The 23,072-nt window shown below is 35.2% G+C and overlaps 1 protein-coding gene across 2 annotated transcripts in view; it reads right to left on the bottom strand.

Annotated features, from left to right (window-relative positions):
* The window catches only part of FGF14 (fibroblast growth factor 14), a 231,816-nt gene that overhangs the window by 4,258 nt on the left and 204,486 nt on the right, over positions 1-23,072 (bottom strand). For both annotated transcript variants that reach the window (XM_053455318.1, XM_053455319.1), the window contains exon 4: positions 3,022-3,220. In XM_053455318.1, coding sequence (XP_053311293.1) covers positions 3,022-3,220 — 199 coding nt within the window. The remainder of the gene's footprint in view (positions 1-3,021; positions 3,221-23,072) is intronic.

The following is a 23,072-nucleotide window of genomic DNA, read 5'->3' as shown; positions in this document are numbered from 1 at the left end:
CCAACCATGAGGACGCACCTAAAATGCAGAAGCACACAAAGATTTTTGCACAATGTCCCATGACATTGCGATGGACCTTAAGGATCATTGTTTACATGACAGAAGGGAACACTTTTTTTTTGCAGGAAGAGGAAGTCAGGAAAAGAACAGAAATGTAATCTTCATTTTTAGGCCTATCTGACTTTTATTGTCTTCTCACCCCTAAATCAATTTTCCCCAGCATGACAATTTGCTAAACACAATATGATATCTTTCCTATAAACATTTAACATTGACAGGGAAATGTTTGTGTGTGTGGCATAAGAAATTATAGAAATCTGGATATTTTCTGACAGAGTTTCTGTCATACGTGCAAAATTTGCATTAATGATTTTCATGAAAAATGAGTGTTTAGTTATCTATGAAAAATGGAAGGCAATCATTGAATTTTGATTTGCATCGTAAAGTAAGCTAAACAGAGTCTCCTTTAGGCTATGAAAGATCATATTACCAGATAATCTAATAGTAAAAACAGAAGGATACCGACATTATTAATGGATCCTAGGGAGTTTCTACAAGATTTGTAAAACTATATCTGAGTTAATAATGTAATGTAGCACACAAAACATATTAAATAAGTATAAACAGAAACTAAAGCTCAAGCTTTAGTCTATTTGCATATTACATGTGTGGGTCACTGACCCAAAAAATAGTCAAAGTACATTGTGTATTAAAAATGATGTCATAATTGCTGTACAAAGTAAACATTACACCATTACTAAGTGGATCGATTCTAAACCCATATGCATTGGGAGTGGGTGAAGGCTAGCTCAAAAAGGCTTGTGAACATACACAGCTACTTAGTGAAGTCCAATCATATGATAAGGCAGCTACCCGCATTTGTAACTCAGCTCTTTATTGATAGGTATAAGGTATAGGTTAAGGTATAGAAAAGGTAAAGAAAGGTATATTATTTTATTTATAGTTATTATTTATAGTTTCACCATATGAATTTTATATTGGGTTCTTCTCAATCCATTTTTGCTTAGGGCCACTAAGGCAGTGGCCCGTAGGGTTGCATACCGATACTGGCACTCCAGTGGAGTCCTATAGAGTGCGGTCACCAACCCGATATGTATGGCTGCGTGAGCACAACAACTGCACTTATTTCATTGGGCGGCTGCTGAGATTATAGTGCCAGGGCTGCGTAATCATTTCTAATCTGATTTTGCAGAACTGGGTAGGCCAGGGTGAGCTGGAGTATACATCTGGCTCAACCCATAAGAAGAGAGACTCTTAAGCTCTCGAGTGAGAATTTAAGGTGCCTCCAATTATGACTTTGTGTGCTTGGTATAGAAAGGTGGGTGTTATGATTTTGTCTCTGGAGATCAAGCTACCTTGATTTAAATTGTAAGCTTGTTTAAGCAGGCTGCAAGTCGAATTGTTATGTTATATATATACTACTTGCTATGTCCTGTTTGCCCAGTGCTGCGGAATATGATAGCACTATATATAACAATAAATAATAATAATCTATACACAGGCTTTGGTGAACAAAGCCAGAGTATTGCGCAACTTGTATTACTGGATCAACTTTCTCTATATGTATGGCCTTACAATGCAAAGTCTCAAATTTATAATAAAACTTGTATTATTAACATGAGACCAAATAATGTGTATTATTTGCCACATATCATAAAAAACATTGTGGTATGCATACTGTTGGAGAATAGACACTAGTGGCAAAGCACATTAAACCCACTGAAAAAGTATATTATCCAGAACTAACCATATTCAAGAGTAAATTAAATGATAGGGCAAAAAAGCACAGAGCAGGACCAATTTATTGACCTTGATTTTATATTTAGGAAAAAAGCATGAATGACATGACAAAACCATTAACTAATCAAGTATTTAAGTATTTGCAGTGATTTCCACTGACACCATCTAAATCGTGTTATAGCTTTTCAAAGTTTGAAATTACATTTTCTCTCAGGAGAAAATGCCACTGGGAGGATTTCTGTCTTTGGACATAATTGTTATTAGAACATTTCAGTTTGCTGAGTAATTAGAAACTTTATTAAAAGGCACATTGACCTACAAAGAGATAAACAACGTATGACACGGTATTACCCCTACATGGTTGTATACCCGTCTCTATTTTACAGGAGGCAAGATACCTGGACATTCTAAGGATGTACAATTGTCTCCATGTTTTATTCCCACTCTAATAATAAAGGTCAAGAGTCATGTTTTCAACATTGAAATCATAGACAAAGAGATAGGACATATGTGTAAAGAGGTAAAATGATGAACTCAGTTTAGTAATGTGTTTGCTCCATTTTCACCACTTTTCACCAGAATAAACCATCATTGCTATCAGTACAATATTCACCTCATCCCATGTTGACTGTGCAAGTCAACATTCCAACTCTGCTCCCAAATTGTTGGCAATTTAAAATTAACAGTAAATAAAATGTATCTCTAGCAATTAAATAATAGAATTTTCCCACAGGCTGCAACGCAAATATTTCAGATTGATCATTTTTATTATTTGGTAATGTTGAACTTAGTTGTAGGTAGGAATACTAGCACTAACAATTTATTGTTTTTTTTATTTTACTCTAATAACTCTCATTTAGTGTACATACACACACAAAGAGATCTTGCTGACAAAAGAAAGACTGTACTGTTGTTAGACAGCCCTCTTCCAACAAAACTTGGTGTGACTGCAGCTCCAAAATTAACCCATGAAGTACTGGGCATGTCACCAATACTATAGGACTAGATTTTTGTGATGTACCTGGTGCATCATGAAGGGGTTAACAAGTTTTAAGATATAAAGAATGTCTAAATGAATATCAATGTTCTTTCAGGGTATTTCAGCACGAAAAAAGGGTGGATTAACATTGCAGAAGTAGGAAATACAATGTTTTACCATTGAGGTTTGAAAGTTTTATTGTTTGAATAACACAGTAATTAATTTATAGCTTTGAGCTGGAGGATACCTCTGTTTAGCAGTTCCACCACAAGGAAACCTACCTTCCAATGGCTTGGGGAGGAAATGGGCTGCTGGTTTTGTTTTCTTGACTCTATTTCCTTTCATGACTTGACCTTCTTTGTTGAGTCCTAAGAACCAGGCCCTCCCGGATTCCTGCTGTCTGTATATCATAGATGAGTAGATAACGTAATAGTTCTCAAAAACAGACTCTTTAAACTTGCATTCCAGAGTAAAAAGTTCCTATGAGAGAAAAATAAGAAGAGCAACATTTGTTAAAGTTTAGGCTTTATCAGATTATATAACGCATATTTTATACAGGCAGATACATGAAATCAACTTTTGCCAGAGGCATTTAATAAATGTAAGCCAGCTTAAGTTCCCTAACAGTTTTGAGTAACCTGTTGATTACTATTGTAGCATATTTATCTCAAATTTATACAGCAACATAGTTAGTACACAATCACGCTTATTTAACTGACATTTTGGATTAATAGGCTGAATTTGATAAGGACTTCTTCTTGTATGTACCTTACCCCGGCAGTTTGACTATAACATTCATCAGTACAGATCACAAGTGAAACTCTTTTGGCCTTCAAATTCAATTAAATAAATCAAATGTCTCTAAATTGTTTTGGATACAAAAGCTTATCCAAAACACAGAAACAGGGACAGCATGTCAAGCATTCTTCTGTGTAATAAAGAGTCATCATAAAATGTTATGAAGAAAATAATAGCAGAAATAACTACTTCTTAGATGAATCTTGATTAAAAGAATGTTTTAAAATAGAAGACGCTCTCTTCATTAACTGTGAATTTTTCACCATATTACCACTTTTTTAAAATCTATAAAAAGATATCAAAACTTGCACATTTTGCACAATCCAAGCTGAATATTCTCATTATCTTTTTAAAAATCAAGAAAATTAAAGAGTCAAAAAATTGCATGTAAAAATCAAAAAGTTACCATGTGTCTAATAAAAGTCCCAATAAAATAAGTTATGCTATAACTTTTTAGCCCATTGTATTGTACTAGCATATTGGGTTTATTATTTGGAAATAAAAGAGAATAAAAAAAACAGCTTACAAATGTGCCAATCCAATAACTTTATCTTGTTAGTTAGGGAACTACAGTATATTTTCATGCTAATCGGGCAAACAGAACAGCCAAATGTTTTCTAGAAAGAGCCAAAATCTATTGGTCAATTTGGATTAATGTCAATGCCACTTTGTGGTAATGTGTCAACCCTGGCTGCTATGCTCTGCTGATAATTCATTTAAAAAAATGACCTTCAGCTACACTTTCTACTTGGTAACTGAAACAGCCATTTGAAAGCATCTTAAAAGCAGTTTATCACTATTCTTCAATATAGGAATTTGGTTGATTTATGGCCAACTACCAATTCATCCTCTACGAAATACTGTAAACCAATTTATTTGTTACAGTATATTTGAATGGTATGATACATTCTATTCAAAGGCTACATGTCCCTGCAGCATTTCATTTAAATGACAAGTCATTTTTAGTCATATCATGTTACGTATACTGGAGTTTATTATAGTATTTTGATTGCTGGATGTCCAATCCATATATATATATATATATATATATATATATATATATATATATGTGTGTGTGTGTGTGTGTGTTCTGTAAATGAAAGGTTTCCATCAATGGAAACATGGTAACATTTTTCTTGCAGCAGAATAATTTCGCACAAACATGGAAAGACATTCAACCTGTATCACTATATCAACATCATATTAAGTCAAAGTTTAATACATTTTTTCCATCACTTCTGCTTTAGAGCCTATTGCATTTATAAAAAAAAAAAAAAAAAAAAAGCTTTTAATATCCAGGAGATAGCAAAACACATCAAGCTGTGTGGTGATACAGATGCTTTGGTTAGAGGAACCGAGTGGGGAAGTAATATTTCACTGAAGTCTTGTCCTCCTATAAATAGACTCAATCCTATTTATAGGATGCTGCCCTTTCAAAACAAAGTTTACCCCCATTTTATTTCTGGATCACAGATCCATCAAAATATTGGCTTCTGAGATTAAGCCACTAAAATATTATCGGCTGTAAGAATTATGGTGCCTACAATCTTTTTTTTGTGATGTATACTGTATATAATATGTACAATAAACTGGAGAACTGGTGAACAAAGAAAACGTATAGTTTGGTTTTGTCAAACATTTAAAAACATTTTTTGGTTTTATATAGAACACAGAACAGATGTGGACCTCTCTTGTGCTTTGCAACTAAACCTATTGACGAGGTTCATGAAGGCCACAAAGAACATCTGGGGTTGTTGGTTTCCCTGTGCAGGGAAACTTGCCTCACATTTTGGTTCTGGACTGATATTTTGATGGATATTCTTCCTCTGTAATGGCGCAAGGGAGCAAAAACTCGAGAAGCTTCCGAGCAAGGATGTCCTGTAGGACAGGCTATTAAGTGGCTCGTTGAATTAATCTCAAACTTGTTTTTAATAAGGTTATATATATATATTGTTTATTTTAGTTGGTATACATCATAACATAAAATATAGGATATTACGAGAATTACATATCTGTTGGCATTGTATATCTGTTCAAAAGAAAAAAAATATGTATACGTCTTAATTCACAGTAAGAAAATGATAAAAGGTGAAATATTTAAACTTAACATGCAGCTTTTTGCATTCCTCCATATTTGTTTTTGAACTCTGATTGATTAAAGATATTTTTAGATGCTAGAATTGTTATGTCTAATCAAACAAGAAAGAATTCATCATACGATGCATTTCTAATTACTATAAACACCTCAGTTCACCCTTAAAAATGAAATTAGCTCTCACCGTCTCTTTTCAAGTAACAATCTGTGAATGTTATAATATTTCTATAAGTCACCAGAATCAGGAATCTGCACTCACTCCCCACAGGAACTCAGGTGCTTAGCTGTGCCAGGAAGGGCCAGCTCCCCAGTAAATCAAAAATAGAAAAAGGCTCCAGGCACTCAAGGGTTCCATTAGGCAGATTTATTGAAGGAGACGGACAACAACGTTTCGACCTCACGATGAGGTCTTTATCAAGTATTATAGATAATATTTCTACAAGGACATGGAAGTTTGATTTTAAAACCTGTAACTATAAAGCAAAAGAATGGGGGATCTTCAGTGTTCCTTAAAATGCACCTCTGGGTACAATTTACAGATTGTATCATGGGTAAGGCTTTTAATTGCCAATGGAACAGTTTAGAATATTTACCAATTTAACAAATTAACTCTTTAACCTTTAAAACGTTGTATATTATAGCAGAGTCGTGTGATTTTGCATATATACGATAATATGATTTCATGTGGACTATTGCAACTTGTTTCGTTTAATATGCTTTCCTAAACATTTAAACTTTATCACAAGAATATTTTCATCTGGGATGTACCGTCATGATTTAGAACCAACATAAAGAACAGCCGGTTCCCAGTTTGTCGTGATTGCAGTTTCTAACCACAAAACTAAAGGCAGTAATTACAAATGAAATATATATTCATATTCCTAAAGAGTTGGTAGAAGAGTGCAAGAGTATTTAGAAATCGTATATAATACTATTTTCTAAATTGTAAATTAGCATTTTGTATTTTTGTTGTTTAATACATATTTGTTTTGCTTTCTTCTGCCTACCCTACTTCAGTAACAGATCTTCACTGGGTTAGATGTATTTCATGCTATTGATCTAGCTATATGTTACCACAATCCATACTTCTCCTCCATATAGCTGGTAAACATTTGCCTGTATATTTGTCTTGCTTTCTCGCATTACTTTCTTTAATCGTTCTTATCATACACGTTATTCAAATTATAGCTTCCCCACAATATATGCTCTTTACATACATGGTTTCACTTTCTGGGAATTATACTCTATATTATACTCTATTTTTTATATAAGATTAGGCTTTATAAAGCTTCAAATTATGACCTGAGTTATAGTTACACAGTGGAATAAAGTAACACTAGTGTTTTAATGTCGATACATTTGTATCTTTAAAATATCTTTAGTATTGTTGGAAATATACTATATACACTTTCCAAATATACGTTATATCATTATTAGACACACTGGACATCGTGCTTTTTCAATAGCATGGCATTGCCTAATATTATAGTGACTAATGTATGATTTTTTAAGTGACTGTCAAACACTGATGCATTCATTTATAGCAGGCCTTATTAATGTGCGTTAGTTAGTCACTGTCCTGCTTCTTAATATCGCCTGTTGGGTCATCTTGGAAGAAGCCAGTTTCCTTCAGCGACTGTAATTATACATGTCACATCTCTTCAAACCACATCTGCATCAGTTGGATTTTTTCCCTCGTAGTCAATTTCTGTTTGACGCCCTGAGGAATATCTTCAATCTAGTTAGTGACCCGTAATAGCGTGGGTTTCTTTTCCACAGCTGCAGGGAGTCCCTTATAATACAGTGTCAACCCTGATCATATTCGTCTCCTAATATAGTTTTATCTATACGTATAGCAATCTGCTGCCTGCAGCTGTTTCCTTAGTGAAGACTTCTAAAGACTGCTTAGTTCCAGAGAAATGGTGTTACTGAAGCCATTTGATTTACCTTGGGAGAACATTTATTATTTTTTTTTTAAAAAAATATCTAACATTTTTATCAGCAATTACTGATCATATTCACACAGTAATGAAGACAGACAAAGGAAAGTCAAGAGCTACAGCGAGAAATAATACATTTTTGAGGAACTATAGACGTTATGTATAATAATAATAATAAAAAAAAGTGATTTTGGTCCATTGGTTTGAAAGTGTTGTTACAGTCATCAAAAGAGTATTCCAGTAGATTGGGCTATTATATATATATATATATATATATATATATATATATATATATATATATATATATAATTATATATATATATATATATATATATATATATATAATTATATAGATAGATATATATGTATATACATACAGACACACATACATAACTACTTAAGGTGCTTCATTGTCCTTCACTGCCCACAATATGATGAGAGGGTCCTCATATTTCTTGTGAACTATCTTTAATACAATTTCATGTCACTGCCCCGTTCTTTTTTGTCTCCGTCTTATTAAGGAGAATTGATGAGTTGGCAACAGTAACTATATCATGCTTATTTGATGGAAGCTGTTAAAGGGAAGTTGGAAAAATACACAGATGGTGGCCTTGTGATAAACTGGTAAACAGGAAACATGTGCATTGCTAATTAGCGTTACTAAAATAGACTCTTTGAAGAGAAGGAAGGTAGAGAAGCTGATACTACATATTGCGTCTGTCACAGAATCATTTTCCATGAACTTTCATAGAAAACAAACATTTAAAAAGGAAATAATACATCTTCTAACTTAATAATACTTTGCTCCCTTCTGCCTGTTCGGCCCTCTCAATCTATGAGGTTTGCTTAATGTGATCTTAATAATTGTTCTGTGATTGGCATATTAAATGGCAGGTACATCACATGGTTTATAGTGGGTTATTGTCAACCTGTACTCCAAATGATAAGAGATTTTGATTTTAGATTATGAATATAAAGAAAATGAATTATCTTGTGATAATGTGGTGGCACTGAATGTGATACCCAAAGTTTTTTTTTTTTTTTTTGGCACCATTAACTTTACACTTTTTTCTGAGTTACTCAAAATATGAAGCTCTTTCTCAAAAGGTTACGAAACACCTTTCGTATATTAAGATACATTTAAAATACTCGAGCAAATAGTGCTTTCAAAAATATCTCAAAGATATTTTGTGTTGCAAAAAAAGACCTGTGCAATTTGCTGTCCTGACAATCCATACATACTCACAGTCAATAATGATCATAAAAATTGTTTGCCAGAGTATTATTTGGGCTTATTGAATAAATCTATATATTAGTATGCCCTAGAATGTCAGTCACAGGAAAGAGTGATTTTGAGTTTCCTTTCCATTAATCAAAGACATCTACGTCTTTTTACAAGAACAATTTAAGCCGCTCAGTATGTATATTTTTAATTTTATCGTTTGAGGCTCATGAAGCGACACCCTAAAGCTAGTATTTAGAAACCCGTAAATACATTATCTCTGAGCTGTGCTTAGAATATTGCTTTCCATGCAGTACTTTGACGGATTACATGTGGTTGCTCTTACATTAGTAATCACATCTGTATCATTAGTGAGCTATATGTGCAACACATTTGAATGCATAACCCTATAATTCCCTCGTCGCATATACAGGCTGAGGGAAAGTGGCTATTTAAAAGATAATTTGGCTGCAGATGTGAAATTGTGTGTGATCTGCAAATTAGGCAAAGAAATGATGCAAAACCATAAGCCTACAGACAACGCACAAACAAACCTCTAACTCTTCCATGCAAGGTGGGACTAGATGTTATAAAACTGGACACAAAGATGTAAGTATATTAGTATCTCAAAAATATCCAGTTATTCTTTTTAATAGCAATGATATTAAAAAAACAAAACACCAGCTATCGTACTACAGAATATTAACACAGATCTTTGTAATTGCCTTCTTGGCCAAAGGCTCTTGATGAAAAAGGATCTCCAATATAAAGTATGTCCTTCAGACTCTACACTGTCCGTAGTCCCCATCTTGCATAAAAGATGCTTGTTTGACTAAGGAAGCCAACTTACATGCATTACTGCAGCAGCAAATGCCTTCATTCTTTACATCCTATCAATATTAGCCATAATAACGTTGTACATTTAAACCTACAGATTATTACGTATTTAACATTTAGACAGCTAGCTGTAGAAAAATCGCTTTTGAAAACATGCTAGGCTTAACGGCTCGGCTGGGTTTTCCTTTATGGCAGACTATACACTGGACCATTCAAGCAGTTCCTAGAGGTAGCCTTGAGTTAATGAATGATCGCCTCACTCTTGCTACAGACTATATCATATTCATAAGCTTCCTCTTATGTATTGCTTCCACGGCCCTTTTTAATAAATATTTTTGACACGGGTGGTGGCAGTAGTCTTTGACTTTAGAGACTCCGAGGATATGAACCACAGTTTGTTAAGCAGGATTCCATGGTGTCTGTTATCATGTGCCCCACAACTTCAGTAAATTTCTTATTATGGCTTCACTTCCTGGAAAATTCATTTTCTCTGCTGAAGGTTAAGCCTTCTTTCCATTTATCTCAAAGGATGTCATCTTGTCATTTGCACAGCTACTGGGATGAGAAGTCCCACTGAGGGACCTTTGTATTAACCTTGAGTGTATTTGTATATTGAAATTACATCTCCTCACTTTTCGAGGAAAGAAACTCAGTCTACGAGTCATAATCCAATTTCTCCAGGTTATTATAAATCTTCTTGTTCTTCTTGGAATGTGCTCTTTTGCCAAACATATGCATTAAGAACAAATTCCCGTAGATAAAGTAAATAACCACATGTAGGGCTAACCGTTATTTTCATTCATAACTATTTTATAGCTGATAATATTTGTCTTGCCTTTGCAGCTGCTTAAAAGGAACAGTGATGTATTTGTTCATTAGCCTTTCTGTGCTCGGTAGGACCTCAGTGACTACTAGGTTCCTCTTCTCTACACTGCCATATTGTCTAGAAGGCCGATGCACATATGTGAAACTACACAATGACAGATGTCAGAGAACAGCCATCGGGTTAACAAACTAAAACAGGAATCAATGTATTTCATGGACTAATCTCTGAAATAAAAACACGGGAATGACTGACCCTTATATTACAAGAAGCAAATGTGTAGTACTCAAATATTTCAACGCTTCTCCTAAAATAATTTTAATAAGCTCAGAAGTGACATGCTTATTGCTACTCCCACGTTTAATGTTGCCATAGCTACTTTCATAGAGAAGTGGTATTAAAAATTCACAGTCTCTGTACTTGCTTGCAAAGCGCCCAATGTATATGCCTTTAAAAACAATAATTTATCTGTCTGTAAATAATGCATTAATTAAACATCAGTGGGAAATGTATGCAAAGTTCAATCAAATGTTTGATCATTGAAAACAGTCTAAATGCTTAAATTTTTTATAGTTATTGGAAAGCAGCTGCAAACGTGCCATTTCAAATTTTTTTAAAGAGAATATACAGAGTAAAAATGACATTATGAAATGCATTTCTCCCCCAAAAACTTCTATATGAAAGATACATGCCAAATCAAGTTGAAAGAAGCTGCCTGAATGTATGGAAGAGAAGAGCTAATAAACTGAATATTGTGTAAGCATTGTGGGATTTGTATGTTAATAGAACAATATGATTAACATTTATTTCAACGGTTTTGAGCAGTAACTCGAGTAAAATGGCCTTTGCTTGTGCTAGATGATCAATCGCATTTCCAACATGGTTTAAAGTCTGCATTTTAATACGCGTACTTATACTATGTGTGATATAAAATGATGCATTTTTGTAAAAACAGTGTTAGAAATAAAGAAAATACATATAAAGGTTGATTAAAATTGTGCAGAAGAAGGGTTTTATAAATATAAGTCTTCGCTACATCCTTAACCATCTATCTTGACCTTCTCAAATGGGTCTTTGGAATATTTGCTAACTACTTTGTAGAAAGGTACCAAATAGAACTGCATTTAAATAGCACTGTAGGACCCACATTTCCAACCTCTGACTTATTTTGATAATCCTTGAAGGATACATGTTTAGTAGCTCGGGTCAAACAGATGTATGATCGCAGCATATCCATGTGCTACTGGTCTGTGTTTCTGCCCCACATCTATTGCCAGGTTTCATCACTACACACAGCTGTTTCAGAATCCTAGATCAGTTTTCATCATTTTTATAAAGGTATTGTAAAATGTTGCGTGGTCTCTTACAATGCAATTCATATTTAGCATTAATATTAAGTCTATTAGTATAAAGCATTTGTAGGAGAGAAGGCAAAATCCACTCTGAGAGGCAAATGTTCTGTGTAAACTAAAATGCTAAAAAAACGGAATCTGATTGACCCCAATTTTATTTTGTAGCATGACAATGACCCCAAACACACAGCCAAAGTCAGTAAGAACTATATTTAGCATAAAAAAGAGGAGTCCTTGGAGTGATGGTATGGACAACAAAAAGCCGTCCTCTCAACATCGAGTTTGTCTGGGATTACATGAAGAGATAGAGAAGCAACTGAGGCTGCCTACATCCACAGAAGAGCTGTGGCTAGTTCTCCAAGATGTTTGGAACAACCTACCTGCCGAGTTCCTTAAAAACCTGTGTGCAAGTCTACCTAGAAGAATTGATGCTGTTTTGAAGGCAAATGTTGGTCACACCAAATGTTGATTTGGTTTATATTTTTCTTGTGCTCACTCACTTTACATTTTGTTAAATGATACAAAAATAAACTATTAACATGTCTATTTGTGAAAGCATTCTAACTTTACAGAATTTTATTTTAAAATGTTTGCACAGTACTGTACAAATGTGACTTTTCCATGTGATCTACAGCACTAATCAGTTACCATAAGTATGGTATTGTTTTTATCATTTATTGGAAAAAGTATGGAATGTAACTTACCAATGGATTAATATGAAAAAAAGGTAAAACTCTGTGTTAAGTGTTACAGCTTTAATAATGAACAGTTTAAAGGTGTCTTTTATTCATTGCCTAAGCAAAATATCTGAATTAGCATGTTCTTTATAAAACTACTCCTGTATAAACTTCTGTACATTATACTATACTATACGGGAAACAGCCAAGTAACGTGACATACATTATTTAATTTCTATTACAAACATTAATGATCATTCTTGGTTTAACATTAACATGGAGCAAGTGTATAATAAATGAAATGCTTAAATGCAAATAAACTTGAGTCAGTCATCTAATGCTGGGATCTACTACACTGCTATGAGACCAAATTTTGAATTACATTTTAATTTAATCTTTAACCCCAGTATGGAAAAGGCATCTAAATGGCTTTATAAGATAGTCACAACCTTCCTGTGAACCTCATTGCTATCATTGTGCAGCTAGGCTGAGTTATCTTTGAAATTGCTAATTTCAAGGCACTCATTTCTTTTATTATTACAATTTAACTTAAAGAGAGCTGGCAGGAGAGAATACAAAAATGAGCAATAACATTAAAATTAATGATATCCAAAATTAATAATAACACATGTAAGAGATACTAGCACACAAGGAAACGAGGCTCCTATTCTTGCAAGCATACAATTTTCTTCTTCCAGCAAACATTATCACCTTTTTTAAAATTAAATAAATAATGCAAGTGTGTATACTATTCATTCTATCGAACAATACAAAAAACTTAAAATTTCATGCCAAGAAGTAACCTATGGCACTGGATGCCTCAGAGATGCTCAACGCATCATTCAAACATGCCTTAGCGGTACTCTCCAGAAACTATATGTACTCTACTCTATATAATAGACTTTAAATTAAGGGGGTTTTTTAATGCTCGTTCCCCTACCGCCGCTCATTTATGTCTGCTCAGCAGCGCACAAGCACAGCGTATTCTCCATTAGGCAGCTCCAGTGCTAATGTTGGTGGGGCACTAAATTGACTGTTCTCCATTATCTGAATTGTAATTCCTATATATAACCACATTAGCCAGTGGAAGTTTCTTGCTAAATTAACATCACTTTCTAAACATCACTTTTCAGCGGTTGCTGAAAAAGTCCGCTCGGCACCCCTTGGGCCCCCATGATTGGCAGAACTCCAGGGCCCGGTCGCAGTCGCGACGCCTGCGACCCCAGTAGTTCCGCCACTGGCTGAGGTGGGGAAATTAAGGAATGGATGATATTTCATTTCTTTCATTGACAAGGTATTGTGTCATTATCCCATTTCTGTGTTTGGAGGAAAAAAGTCAAATATAAAATAGCTTTTGAAATGCGATAGATAAAGAAAAGTAATACGTGAAATTACAAAAAAGTACAAAATGAAAAATAATTTGTGTGGGAGTAAGCACACTCATATCATGTTCAGCTACAATGCTTCTGGCGGTGAGTAACAGCTGTGAAATTAAATCTTTATATATCCTTGAATCCACCATTAAGAAGAGTTTATGCCAACATCAAAAGGCACTGTAATATAATTTATTAAAGAGCATGTCCTTTATTAAGAGTACATCACAGGAATCAAAGCTAGAGATGTTTGGGAAAGCATTGTAAATCCTTTTTTCTATCCCTACTTAAATAAAATCTGGTTGGAGCCATATCCCGATGTTGTGACCATTTTTTTTAATTTCGTATATCATTTTATTTAGGTTCAATGGCCGATTTGATGGCACACTAAAATCATTTTCTGTGCCTGTGCACATGTAGAAAATGTACAAATGTGTCTATATTTGTATCACGGGTTTATAGAGACACGGGCGCATCTAGAATACTTGCTGAATAAAAATTCCCCACTTATACATCAAGAAACAAGGATTAGGATCAGTAATTGCATTACTGAAGCTTGCCTGCTTGCCTCTGACTGTGTATCTATTGACTGTAAGAATCATTTGTTTCACTTACATTACAACCAGTGGGAATTAATGTTGTGACTTGTGAAGTCACAACCTTTTAAAGGCAGTTCGTTGTATAAAAACTCACCTTTTAAAGGCGGCTGTTGTGTTTATCAGGTCATGAAATTTGGAAGCGACAAGAACGCTAACTACATGAAGTTCACATATTGCACAAGCCGTTGTTCAAAAACATCTAATGCTATCTCAAGACATCAGTGTAGATGAATTCAAATGTAGGGACAGATTAATATACTAGACTACTAGGGGTTATTCTAATGGACTGAGCCTTTTTGGGTGCCATTTTGTATAAGTTCATCAATGAGGTTTAAACATAGACAATGGTGGTTTATGCTCATGGAGTGCTTGTTAAGCTTCTCATGTACTCCATGGGGAATGGAGTAGGAGATTGTTCCACCTGGAACAAGCACAAGAATATGGAGATCATGACCATCAGGGAGCAGCAATGTAGTTAATAAGCAGGTAGGTCTGTATCTAATTAGCTCCCTTATACCTCCCTGTGAAAAGGAATTGATGCAGTGAGATTAGCACTTTAATATATATATACTGTATGTTCACTCAGAGCAGATGCATGCAGCTGAGGAAGGGATGGGTTGTATGTGCATATGAAAGGACTTAAGTTGCAATTGTTATATTGGTAAAAAGTGCAATAAGTTGCAATATGCAAAGGGTTAAATTTGTCTGCTATGGTCTTGCCTGTGTTTTAACATAGGGCTCAAGAAACATACTTAGATTCGCTATTTAAATCAATATTTGACATGTGAATTCAGCGTGTAACCAGCTGCAAGGCTTAAGGCCAATCTCCCAGTTGGGTCAAAGTTAATTAAAATTATTACCACAAAGGAAAACTTTTGAACATATAAAGGCTCTATGTAAACAGCTTGGACTCCGATTACTCTAATTATCATCTGTAGGAGGAGGTGAATTACTGTTGCAGAACAAATCCAAGAGCTTTTTATAACTGATGCTTTTATGTGATATTAATTGTTCGTATACCATGAAAATAACTTGCTTGGTTTATATATTGCTTCAAAAACAAAGTGTAAATATCTTTAAAATATGTAATACTGAAGATCAAAGTTTTTGTCTTTCCCTGCAATCAATTCAGCGTCAGCACCTAGGCAATAATACCAGTTAACTTTCTGAACGACTATTCTAAGTATTAACATTTTCATGTCATGGTGAACATGTTATGTAACAGTTTTACTGTAAATGAAATTCCAACACTGGTTGTCAGGAACACTCTTCAAGGAATTATTCACCTGTGTTTAAGCAGGGATTTCAGCTATGACATAGTTAATTTAAGATCACTACCAGAAACACATATATCACCAATGTAAAATATCAAGTCACCACCAGTTGTGGGTCTACACATGTTTATGTCTACCACTAAACATACAACAAGTCATCATCCAAGCCAGAGTTAATGGTATTACTGGATTACATAGTAAGATTACAGCAATATCAGGTCTGTAATGACTAGGATCAGCAACAGTTATCATCCTACTCATCATGAATGGTGTCCAATATACCTACATCAAGACCTTACTTGGGTTTCTAGAATGAGAAAAACATTGTCCTGTTTCTTATGCCAGAGATCATTGGGAATGACCCTGCATCTTTACATTATACATCAAAATGCGATATAATAATACAAATATATATATAAATCAAATCCAATCAGTTCATTAAAAAACTGCCAATGGATAACAAATGTTACTTCAGCCAACTGGGCTGAACTGGGAAAAAATACAGTTACTGGCTTTTAAAGTCCTGCAGACCACAATTAAATGATTAACTGCAGCCCCAGGTCCAGAGGCCTATTTGGGCATCTGTCCTGTACAACCTATCACCGATCCAGGCTTAAAAGCAGTTGGAATATGAGCTTTAATAGTTGAAAAAAAATACTTTTTTTTCCAACAGTTTTATGGTTCAACGTCTTGTGTTCTAAAAGCAGTATATATATATATATGTTTGTAATGTGCATGCTATAACAATTTTCTTAGATGTGGCTCTCAATTTACTAGTAAGTATTATAAAGTCTGACTGGTCCGTTCTTTGAAACCATCCATAGGCTCTGGACAGACATTTGCTACTAAAGGAAAATCAAATGATCTCTGCCCAAAGGCACAGTGATATACGCAGAATGTGACATTTCAACACTTGGAAACGGAATAATATCAGACGCTCAATGTATTTTATACAGAAACTCAGAAGCAATGACAACTTTCGTCCTAATAAAATGCTACTTTTAAAAGTAGAATTCTGACAAACTGTCCTAAACACATACTTTACAAAATTGCACTAAAGCTAATGCTCAATTTTGCTCTTATTCTGTCCTTTTAAATGGTACAGTATGTGACAAGTCAAGCATAGGTCAAGTCTAACGGAAGATCCTGGGTTTATAGCATGCCAAAACTGATTAAACATACTGACAAGTTAAGTCTGCTTCAGCTGGTGCTGTCTGACACACGTTATTAGCATTGCAGGGCAGCTCTTTTACAAGAGGAACATGAAAGTCATTTAGTCACTTTAGAAAATCTAACCTCTAGTTTTGGCTATATCTTACCTAATATCCCTATAGACAACTGGCGAATTGCAAATCAAACCAGGTGCTGACCCAAAACTCTTTTATTTGCAACATTCCCACTTGCCAGCCCATGTTGAACATTTGTAATGTTCTAACCAAATAAAACCTTGTAACATTCGCTCATGCCTAGCGATGGGTAAATCCTCTCTTCAATTCTCCATAACTAATAAAGAAAAATGACGAGCATAAACTCACCACTCAAGGTAAAAATACCCACTTATCCTAGAGGGTAAACATTTACATGAATGACATTTAGTTAATGTGACTACAAAGCTTGATTATATATGTCTGGAAATATGAAAAGATAAATACTGAACACTAGGAGCATGCTTACGTACAACGTTGTACGTAATAAAAATAGTTAACAACCACTATTGGAGATTTTGAATCTCTGCATCATGGCTACTACAGCAACCCTGCATCTAGAAGGAGAGAAAAAGTCCTACAGAAATACATTAGGTTTCCCCATCAAATAGAGATATGTGGAACATGTTATCATAGAACATGATATTTTCAATTAAACTGAATCAATCTGATGAGACAACATACACTTCCAACACCAACAGCTTTTAATGAAAAATTATGTTTGCTTGCAACTGAACCTAAATGTGTATTAAAGATCTCTGTGCTGGACTTAAAGAGGAAACAATTAATTAGAAGGAGAAACCTGCAATAACCCGCAACAATCTCAAAAAGAAACTTTTTATTTGGATATAAAGAATGCATGTGTGCCATTGACAAAATAATGCAGTGGCTCTTTGTGTAGTGTCTTACCGGTATTTAAGCTAAATACTACTTGGAAACGCATAAAATCAAGGCACATAACATTATATTTATATAATTTTATGCTGGTGAGATATATAAACTACATTATAGATACTGGATGGATACCGATCTTGGTAGGTTGCTGCTGGAGTTAGATATCAAGTAGATGGAAAAAACATTTTCACACAACCAACATGTTAAAAGAGGGCTTAACAAACAAGCCCATCAATAAATAATATGTTTGGAAACACCTGCATGCAAGGCAAAAAAGTGATTTCTTTCGATCACTATGACACACAGCAATGTGGGATTTACCATTACCTACATCTGCGATTGCATCTAATCTCCTACAGTAACTATGAGTAATGACTGTTCTAATGCCCAGCTACCCCAAAAAGGATGAGCCTACAGCAGATGGATTACAAGAAGCTGACTAATCAAGGCCATAATATCAGCTTCCTATAATCTGTAAAAATAAATGCCCCCCAATAACCAACTAAAGTGAGGTTGATGATTATACAAAGCAACCTTTTCTAAGCTAGGGTCACCAGATACAGGACAGTGCATTGATGGAGACTTGTGTCTGTAGTTATTATTTATTTCTGAACCACAAACCAAAAACGTAAGTATTTTTCAAAAGCACCTTATTCTTATGTAGCAAATGCCATTAAAGTCATTAGCATGGTCAAAGACATTTTTCAAATCACCACCAGCCATTTTTTAACACAATCATTAATATATTAAATGTGACGGAATTATTAAAGCTGCACACATAAAAATATGCATGAATGCATAAAAGTATCCTTGACCTCTTTAAAAAAAAAATTGTGTTCAGCTTACTCTTAATACATCACAAAGTAGATTTACAATTGCACTAGTGGCCTTTTCCAGCCTAGGTCTACAGATCTGCGGTGGCAACCCCTATGCCTGGGTTGGATTGACCGATTGGCTCCCTGAAGTGGCGATTAATGAATGGGCCAGTTGGATAAATCAAAGATCTCATTTGGACTATGGAGGCCTGTGTCTATCCAGCACAGCATCTGTAGTGTAGTGTAGGGTTGTGATGTCCCAGAGCTCTAAACAGAAGACGGGAGTCTCCCGGTAGGACCGGAAAGGGCCTGGGGGAGCTGCCCTGGGTCAGCCACCCCATTAAATACATCACTGCATTTCACAAAACCTCATGGAACGGTAGCTGATATTACTTTTAACTTTGCACCCCATTTTACAGTTACACATAATGGCAAAAGAGAACCTTTTAGGACAAAGTAACATTTGTTAATTTATCTACATTCCCAAGTGCAAGCTTGAAAATGTAGAAATGACTTGTGGCTAAAGAAATCTTCAGATGCTTTAAGAACTATCCACTAGGTGTCACTGTTGTTCTAAACCAGTGCAGCTCCACAAGTGAATGGACATAGATTAGTCAAGGCAAAGCCCATCAGGATCTAAAGGAAACAGGTAAAAAAAATAATAATTTTAAAAGCATTTTCAATAAACCACCCCAACACCTATATTACACTGTGTTTTCACGCTGATTCCCGTTTGGCAAATTGAAACTATACAATTACATTTAGCCCCTAGGCCCCCTAACACTAGTTATTATGTTTTTCAAAACACGGGGTGGTGAAATAACACACACAAATAAAGCATTTCAAACAGATTTTGGTCCCTTGCTGATGCAAATAATCCTCATACAATCTGGAACATATCAGTGAGCTCAAAAATCATGGTCTGTTTCAAAAACCAATATGCTCATTTGATATCGCAAACCTACAAACCCCTTGGATATCGGTGATAAAAGACAAGTGTTTTTTTTTAGTAATTTTTAATACATCTCACATGTTTCTCGGCCAATGTCAGAGTAAAAATCATAGGACTTTTAGTTTGGCAACAACAACCTATTACATGCTTTCCCAAGTATTTAGTTTTTTTTGTTTTTTTTTGCAGAACAGTCCTGAATTTCGGCAATCGTCCTGCTGTCCACATAGTTGCCCCACTGTCCCTTGACCTTCAGGAAAGAGTGCAGCACAGCCCTCCATCGCAGCTCCCACATGGCTGCTTTGCAACGCTTTAAGCTGCTAGGTGGTTCTTTGGGTATGGCGAGTATGTGGTCACATTCGCGTCTGACCATGCCCCCTCTTCGACTAAGCTATGCCACCCAACACAGGGGGGGTTGCTATTACATATATTTTAGCATGTTTTAATTCTATGAAATTTTAGGCACTTTTTGCATTTTCTGTAAACTTTATACTGTATGTCTTCATTTTGCAATGTGCCACTAGGCACAAATAATAGTAATGGGATAGAGCATGCATGAAACAGATGAGTTACGTCCTCCCCGCAGGTCTGCTGACACTTGCACACTGAGTGAAGAAAAAAGAAGTATCTGCTCAATGTCTCATCACTCACGCGATCTCATCACTCACGCGACAACTCTGCCTGCCTCTCCTTGTCTGTATGTCTGTGTATCATCATGATACACATGCCATAAAAAAACAGGACAGTCATGCTGTTTTTGCAAATATGTACGGAAAGTTGCATTTTCTGCCACGGTTGGGTGTTATATATATATGTATCTGCCGATACACCTATAGGTGAACTATAGGTTTTTACAATAAAGAAGGAGCTTTATCGTCCTGACTTATCTTTCCCTTATACAGAGCCAACTTCAGTGAGCTTCTGCACCTAGAATAGCTTGGGTGATCCTGTCTAAAGCATATTCAAATGAGTGATATTTGTTGAACATCATCTCACTGATTAAACTATGCATTATGCAGGGACAGCCCAGCCATTTTTGCAGATAAATGTGTTGTGGATGGACCTGAAAACAGTATTGGAACTATGCACTGATACAATCATATAATGGTCTGTCATAAAACATGGTGATTTCAGTGAGTTGACACTGCCTTGCCAAGTACTGCTTTAATGGATAACACCCCATCTATACTATATATAAATTCAAGATCCTCAGACCAAGGCTGTTGTAAAATATGGTGAAACTATCACCAGGTAAAAATGCTTAAACTGTTCTATATACTTGATGTTTCTGGTATGCATCCATAAAGCCCCCTACTTTTATAATACTTGGTGTTAAAGCGCCTTCATTTATCATGCATATTCCACATAATTCCCCTCCTATTTATGGAATGGTTTATCTGTTAGAAAGGACCCGCATATTGCTGGATGATGACGTATAAACTCCGACCTTTGCAATCAAGATCAGATTAAAATTAATGTCACCCCATTCAATGCAACTGACAAGCAATGCTCCTTTCAAGGGGTTAGATGGATGACACTGGTCCTTAAATAGTACAGTGATTACATACAGTTGTAATATATTCATCAAAATCTAAATGCATGCTTCATGCCCCAAAGATGGATGATGATGATAAATTATGAATCATGCACTTGCTTGGTTCCAATAACAATTCCAAAGAACATTTACAGCATGTCAAAGCCATCTCTTTCTTGTGATTATATATATATATATATATATATATATATATATATATATATATACAGTATATACATCTCACATCAGGAATGGAGTACCACCCAGTCCAAAGAATACCCATGGCGCAAAGCATTAATGGCCTCCAGATACAAATTAAACTAACTTGCCGTTAAATGACACTCTGGAAACAAACACCCCTAGGCACTCACAAAAATGTACTTCTACAACAGAAGTATATATGGTATATAGTATATGGTATCCAATGTACAGAATTATTGGTTTTACTATAACATTTTTAACTGTTAGTATTACAATGGTTTTGTGAGTCTGCAACGTGTCTGACCTCAACTTTTTATGACATGCCATGTTAATAAATGCTGTCAGCGAGACTGATTCCATTGCTAGTTGAATCTTAAGCCCAGCTGACATTTCCCCGTCTTCTCAAAAAAAAGTGCAGTATCGGAAAACTGGTGCAGGCTTGTCTTAGACAATGGTGTGCAAAGATGCAGAAGCTCTGACTTCGAGGATTAAGAAGGATTAGTTATTTAAAAAAAAAAGATCAGTGAAAATAAACGAGCATGAATGTTACATCCATAGGACAGCAATGTCATTAATTAGTCCAGCAAAATACAAAAAAGATTATCTGTCTTGACTGTCAATTCTAATTTTATTGCACCGATTTCCAAAGACTGTTCTCTTTGCATTTCTATAAATATGCATATCTACAGCTGATTTCATAACTCGCAAACAAGACCAAAAAGGCATGGCTAATTTTAAAATTGGATACCCAATTAAATGTGATCTGACCAAAAAGTAGACTGAAACAAGAATCTTGTAGAAGATGAAAGTATATTTAAAACATGGTTGAAATGTTAGGATGAGGGCTGTAGATACGTGGAACAGCCTTCTAGTGGCTAATGGAGGATGGGAATTTGACCCCTTAATGGCAATGGGCGGTCCCTAAACCCATTGAAAACAATGCATTTTGAGCCCGTACATGTATGGGCTTTGTCATTAAGGGGTTAAACATGCAAGGGACAGGCTCATGAGACTGTTCTGTAGTATAAGAAAATGCAAATTAGGTTTATACAGCAATAATTGACAGGATGGTTAAATTATTGCTGTATTATTGCTATGTTTGTTTTAGCCAGCGTTGTATTCGTATTTCCTTGGATTGATTGTTGATTGCACCAACACCACAAACGAAGCAACCATTGTATTTCTTGTAACACAAGGATATAAAACATTCATATTCACACGCTACTCAATCCTACACAGCCCTTCCATTGGTGAAATAGTTTTAAGTGAATCAGCAGTACCATACCATATTTTATAGTTCATTACAAAATAGCAAATAGAAATGAGTGTTACGATTCGTATGTAAGGCACATTTGATGTTGAAGTCTTTCTTGGACTGGAGGTTATCAGTAAAAGCTTGGAGAAACGTCACTGCTTCCATAAAGACTCTTTCAACGCAACAGTTTCACAGATGAGTATAACTACGGTGTTCTCTGTATCAGGTCTGAAATGGCCATACGGCACGCTAAGAGGGCCACACACTAACTTGATCTTGATTAACATTGGGATCAATCCCCAAGTGCTAGGGGGACACATGGTGGGGTGTTTGCAGAAGCTCTGATGACAGAACACCTTTTGTGGAATGCAAAACTTACGAACGCATATAGTGGATGTTTTGTTAAATGTAAAATATGCACATGCAAAAAGTGTTTGTTTTGTTGAAGAAGAGATTTAACACCTTTTACATCATTCCTTAAGTGAGGTG

Source organism: Spea bombifrons, chromosome 2, assembly GCF_027358695.1.
Source record: "Spea bombifrons isolate aSpeBom1 chromosome 2, aSpeBom1.2.pri, whole genome shotgun sequence".
NCBI classification, from domain to species: Eukaryota; Metazoa; Chordata; class Amphibia; order Anura; family Pelobatidae; genus Spea; species Spea bombifrons.
This window is presented reverse-complemented; position numbering and strand designations above follow the sequence as displayed.